At 52.8% G+C, this 6000-nt stretch overlaps 1 protein-coding gene across 1 annotated transcript in view; it reads right to left on the bottom strand.

Annotated features, from left to right (window-relative positions):
• Positions 1-576: 576 nt before the first annotated feature.
• Positions 577-6000, bottom strand: part of LOC135273130 (PI-PLC X domain-containing protein 1-like) — a 36786-nt gene continuing 31362 nt past the window's right edge. The window contains exon 5 of the mRNA XM_064372057.1: positions 577-2719. Within this exon, the coding sequence (XP_064228127.1) occupies positions 2636-2719 (84 nt within the window). The 3' untranslated portion in view covers positions 577-2635. The remainder of the gene's footprint in view (positions 2720-6000) is intronic.

Here is a 6000-nt window from a genome sequence, read left to right as displayed (position 1 = left end):
AAGAGTGAAATTCCATCTCAAAACATAAATAAAAATACAAATAAAAAGTTAACCAGGCACGGTGACGTGTGACTGTAATCTCAGCTACTCGGGAGGCTGAGGCAGGAGAATCACTTGAACCCGGGAGGCGGAGGCTGCAGTGAGCTGAGATCGCGCCACTGTACTCCAGCCTGGGCAACAAAAGTGAAACTCCATCTCAAAAAACAGAAGAAAACAAAATGAGGTATTTCCAGGATCTGTGTGTGAAAGCGGGTATGCATAGGACTTTAATTCACAGAGGTGACTATGGCCAGCACAGAGGGGCCGTAAAAAGAACAAATTCTTCCGGACCATTCCCGAGAGAAGAGGCTGCCACCCACACAGGGCATGAGGGGAGCCTGGGTCTGGCCAGGGAGGCAGAAATCAGCACAGGAACAGCCTTCAAGGGATTTCCACATGATGCGGAAGCAAGGCTGGGTCACAGCTCGGGGTTCGTGCCTATGAACAGTTCTGTGCACTCTGCTCTACGGGGCAGGCTTCAGTAGCCTCATACCCAACAAGGAATGATTTCAGGCCAGGAAAATAATTGGGTTGAGGCCAGGTGTGGTGACTCATGACTGTGAACCCATCACTTTGGGAGGCTGACGCGGGTGGATCCCCTGAGGTCAGGAGTTCGAGACCAGCTGATGCAACATGGTGAAACTGCATTTCACCGGGTGCGGTGGCTCACACCTGTAATCCCAGCACTTTGGGAGGCCGAGGCGGGTGGATAACAAGGTCAGGAGTTAGAGACCAGCCTGGCCAATATAGTGAAATCTCATCTCTACTAAACAAAAAAATTAGCTGGGCATGGTGGTGCACACCTGTGATTACAGCTACTCTGGAGTAGCTGAGGCAGGAGAATTGCTTGAACCCGGAAGGCGGAGGTTGCTGAGTGGAGATCATGCCATTGCACTCCAGCCTGGGCGACAGAGCAAGACTCCGTCTGAAAAATAAATAAATTTTAAAAAGAAATGCCATCTCTACTAAAAACACAAAAAGTACTCCGGGCATGATTGTGGGCACCTGTAATCCCAGCTGCTTGGGAGCCTGACGCACCAGAATCGCTTGAACCCAGGAGGCGGGGGTTGCAGTGAGCCGAGATTGCACCACTGCACTCCAGCCTGGGCAACAGGATAAGACTCCATCTCAAACATAATAATAGTAATAATTACCTGGGCATGGTGGTTTACACCTACAGTCCCAGCTACTTGGGAAGCTGAGGTGGGGGGATTGCTAGCTCAGGAGTTGAAGGTTACACGGAGCTGTGATTGTGTCACTGCACTCCAGGCTGAGCAACAGAGCCAGACCCCGTCTCTACAAAAAAAATATAATTAGCTGGGCTTGCTGGCTGACACCTGAAGTCCTGGCTTCCATGGGAGGTTGAGGTGGGAGGATTACCTGAGCCTAGGAGTTTGAGACCAACCTGGACAACATAGCCAGACCATGTCTCTACAGAAAAATAAAATAAGCTGGGTGTGGTGGTGCACACCTGTGGTCCTAGCAACTCTGAAAGGTAAGACAGCAGGTTCCCTGGAGCCCAGGAATTTGAAACCAGACTCTGCAACATGGTGAAACCCCATCTCTACCAAAATTACAAACATCTGCTGGGTGTGGGGGTGTGCACCTGTAGTCCCAGCTACTCGGGAGGCTGAGGGGAAGAGGATCACTTGACCCCAGGAGGTTGAGGCGAAGCGAGCTATCACTGCACCACTGCACTCCAGCCTGGGCAACAGGGCAAGACCCTGTCCCTAAAAATAATTGCAAGAAATATCAAGCTGGGCGCGGTCGCTCACGCCTCTAATCCCAACATTTGGGAGGCTGAGGCAAGCGGATCACCTGACGTGAGGAGTTCAAAACCAGCCTGGCCAACGTGGTGAAAAATACAAAAATTAGCCAGGTGTGGTGGTGGCAGGTGCCTGTAATGCCAGCTACTTGGGAGGCTGCGGGGGGAGAATCACTTGAACCCAGGAGGCGGAGGTTTCGGTGAGCTGAGATCGCGCCACCGCACTCCAGCGTGGGCGACAGAGACTCTGTCTCAAAAAAGGAAATACTGGCTTGGTGTGTGGGAGCTAGCCGAGGGGATGCTGGCTTGCACGGGGGAGGCCAGCTCCCAAGGGCATTGTTATTGGGTTTAGCAATTAGTGACTTGTGGGAGGGCCGTCTTTCTCGGGGTCTGTGAGGGCTGCAGTCACCACAGCAGGAAGAATACAGAAAAAAGTCATCCCATCACTTTGGGAGGCTGAGCTGGGAGGATTACTTTAGGCTAGGAGGTCAAGACCCCATAGAGACCAGCCTGGCCAGCACAGCAAGATCCCATCTCTATTTCTTAACAAAAAGAAAAAGAAGGCATAGGATGGGTCCCCTGATCACCGATATCTGGCCCGCACATAAGGCACAATACTTGGGACGTCGGGGGTGAACCTGCAGCCGCCGTGTCCCAGACTTAGGAAGGGTCCCTGTCAGCACCACAGCAGCTTCTGGTCGAGTGTGATGACATCGCTGACAAAGCTGTCCTCGCCGATGAAGTCTCCCGTGATGACGTTGGTGCAGTGGGACCCCGGCCTCAGGCACTGCTCCCAGACCCACAACCGCAGGCACAGCAGGTTGGGCATCATCATCTTCTCCGGGGACTCTGATGGGTGCACCAGGATGTACTGCAGGTTCTCGGTGAGGTTGATGCCGCCCACAAACAGCCCTCCTGGAACAGTGAGTAGGTGGAGACATCACACAACCACCTGCCTCCACCCGCCCGTTTACCCCTCTTATTCACATGGTTAGAGGCTCAGATCTCAGGAATAATGGCCCCAAAGATGGCCACATCCTAATCCCCATGTGAAAGACAGAATAATGGCCCCAAAGATAGCCACATCCTAATCCCCATGTGGGGACAAAATAATGGCCCCAGAGATGTCCAAGTCCTAATCCCCATGTGGGAGACAGAATAATGGCACAAAGATGCCCACATCCTAATCCCCATGTGGGAGACAGAATAATGGCCCCAGATGTCCACGTCCTAATCCCCATGTGGGAGACAGAATAATGACCCCAAAGATGTCCACGTCCTAATCCCATGTGGGAGACAGAATGATTGCACAAAGATGTCCACGTCCTAATCCCCATGTGGGAGACAGAATAATGTCCCCAAAGATGTCCACATCCTAATCCCCATGAAGGAGAGAGAATAATGGCCCCCAAGATGTCCTCATCCTAATCCCCATGTGGGAGACAGAATAATGGCCCCAAAGATGCCCACGTCCGAATCCCCATGTGGGAGACAGAGAAGAATGCTGTTGTGTTCGGCACAAAGTCTGTGACATTTGTTATGAGGCTTATAGAGAGTGTTGACACTGACCAGTGATTGTGAAAATTGGGTCGCTGCATAATTAGAAATGAAAATTTTGAGGGTCCATGTAGATATGCTGAGCCAGAATCTCTGTGGGGGCAGGGCGAAGGGGGCTGCAGGCTGTGCTTGAAGGAGCTCCCCCAGGGGTAGGTAGGTTCCCGTGCCCCTGTGTTGGCCAGCTGAGCTCACTCCAAGACCAGAAGACAGCAAAGTCAGCAGAAGGTTAAGGCCAAGTTCTCTCAGTGGCTTTTAAGACTTATTTCTAGGCCGGGCACGGTGGCTCATGCCTGTCATCCCAGCACCTTGGGAGGCTGAGGCGGGCGGACCATCTGAGGTCAGGAGTTTGAGACCAGCCTGACCAACATGGTGAAACCCCGTCTCTGGCAAAAATACAAAAAATTAGTTGGGTGTGGTGGCACATGCCTGTAATCCCAGCTACTCGGGAGGCTGAGGCAGGAGAACTGAATCGCTTAAACCTGGGAGGCAGAGGATGCAGTGAGCTGAGATTGCGGCATTGCACTCCAGCCTGGGCGACAAGACTGAAACTCCGTCTCAAAAAACAAACAAACAAACAAAAAAACCGCATTTCTAAACTGTGTAACCTTATTCCTGGGTAAGGGCAAGAGACCAGGTTGACAAAAGCCTGCTCCTTTGCCCAACCTGTGAGCTGGGGTTTTTTGTTTCTTGTTTTTTTAAGACAGAGTTTTACTCTGTAGCCCAGGCTGGAGTGCATTGGCACGATCTTGGCTCGCTGCATCCTCTGGCTCCTGGGTCCAAGTGATTCTCCTGCCTCAGCCTACTGAGTAGCTGGGAATACAGGGGCCCGGCACCACGCCCGGCTAATTTTGTATTTTTAGTAGAGACGGGGTTTTGCCATCTTGGCCAGGCTGGTCTCAAACTCCTGACCTCAAGTGATCCACCCGCCTTGGCCTCCCAGATTGCTGGGATTACAGGCGTGAGCCACCGTGCCAAACCTTGCTCATTTTTTTCCTTTTTTTTTTTTTTGAGACAGACTTTTGCTCTTGTCGCCCAGGTTGGAGCGCAGTGGCACAGTCTCGGCTCACCACAGCCTCCGCCTCCCGGGTTCAAGCGATTCTCCTGCCTCAGCCTCCTGAGTAGCTGGGACTACAGGTGCCCGCCACCATGCCCGGCTGATTTTTGTGTTTTCAGTAGAGACGGGGTTTCATCATCTTGGCCAGGCTGGTCTCAAACTCCTGACCTCAGGTGATCCACATGCCTCAACCTCCCAAAGTGATGGGATTACAGGAGTGAGCCACGACGCCGTGTCAATTTTTGTATTTTTTTTTTTGTCTTTGAAGACGGGGTTTCACCATGTCGGTCAGGCTGATCTTGAACTCACAACCTCAGGTGATCCACCCGCTTTGGCCTGCAAAGTGCTTGGATTACAGGTGTGAGCCACCACGTCTGGCCCAATTTTTGTATTTTTTAGTAGACACGGGGCTTCACCATGTTGGTCAGATGGGTCTTGAGCTGCTGACCTCAGGTGATCCGCCTGCCTCAGCCTCCCAAAGTGCTGAGGTTACAGGCGTGAGCCACCGCACCTGGCCTGTTTTGCTCTCCTTAATCTACCTTTTGCATAATCTACAGAACCTGTAAACCAAAATTAAAATTGAAAGGCTCCCCAACCATCTGAATGGACTGCCTCCTTGAGCAGGGCACTCTACAGCCTGAAAGACTGGTTCCCGTCATCGTGGGAAGTGGGGTAGGGGCCGAGCGTCATTCTGTAGGTCCAGCAAGCACATTATATGAAAAACAGCACTCACATCAACACAGACCTGAAGTCTGATAAGAAATCTTTCCCATCTATCCTCTCTGAAGCTGGCTACCTGGATAAAAGCTTGCTCTGAGGCTGGGCAAGGTCTGATTCACACTTGTCATCCTAGCACTTTGGGAGGCTGAGGCAGGCGGATCACCTGAGGTCAGGACTGCGAGACCAGACTGACCAATAACATGAAACCCCGTCTCTACTAAAAATACAAAAATTACCCGGGTGTGGTGGCACATGCCTGTGATCCCAGCTACTCGGGAGGCTGAGGCAGAATTCCTTGAATCCAGGAGGTGGAGGTTGCCGTGAGCTGACATTGTGCCACTGCACTCCAGCCTGGGTGACGAGAGAATCTCCATCTCAGGAAAGGAAAGGAAGTTGGGGGGATAAGGGAAGGGGAGTGGGGAGGGAAGCGGGGAAGGGAGAAATGGAAGGGGAAGGGAAGGGAGGAGAACAAGGGAAGGAAAGAAGCAAAGGAAAGAAGGGAACGGGGAAGTGAAGGGGGAAAGAAAGGGGAGCAGAGGGGAGAGGAGGGGAGGAAAGGGGGAGGGGAGGGGAGGGAAGCAGGGAAGGAAAGAAGGGAACAGGGAAGGGAAGGGTGAAAGGAAAGGTGAGTAGAGGGGAGGGGAGGGAAGGGGGGAGGGGAGGGAAGGGGAGGGGGAAGGGAATGGGAGGGGAAGGCGGAAGGGGGAAAGGAGGGGAAGGGAGGGAAGGGGAGGGGAGAGGAGGGGTGGGAAGGGGGAAATGGAGGGAAGGGGAGAAGAAGAGGGAAGGGCAAGGGGAGGGTAAGGGGAAGGGGAAGGAAGGGGAGGGGTGGGAAGGGGAGAAGGGGAGGGGAGGGAAGGGGGAA

This window comes from Aotus nancymaae, unplaced genomic scaffold, assembly GCF_030222135.1.
Source record: "Aotus nancymaae isolate 86718 unplaced genomic scaffold, 86718_ANA_hifiasm-v0.15.2.pri h1tg000275l, whole genome shotgun sequence".
Classification (NCBI taxonomy): Eukaryota; Metazoa; Chordata; class Mammalia; order Primates; family Aotidae; genus Aotus; species Aotus nancymaae.
Note: the sequence above shows the minus strand (reverse complement) of the source record. Positions and strands in the feature narration are given on the sequence as shown.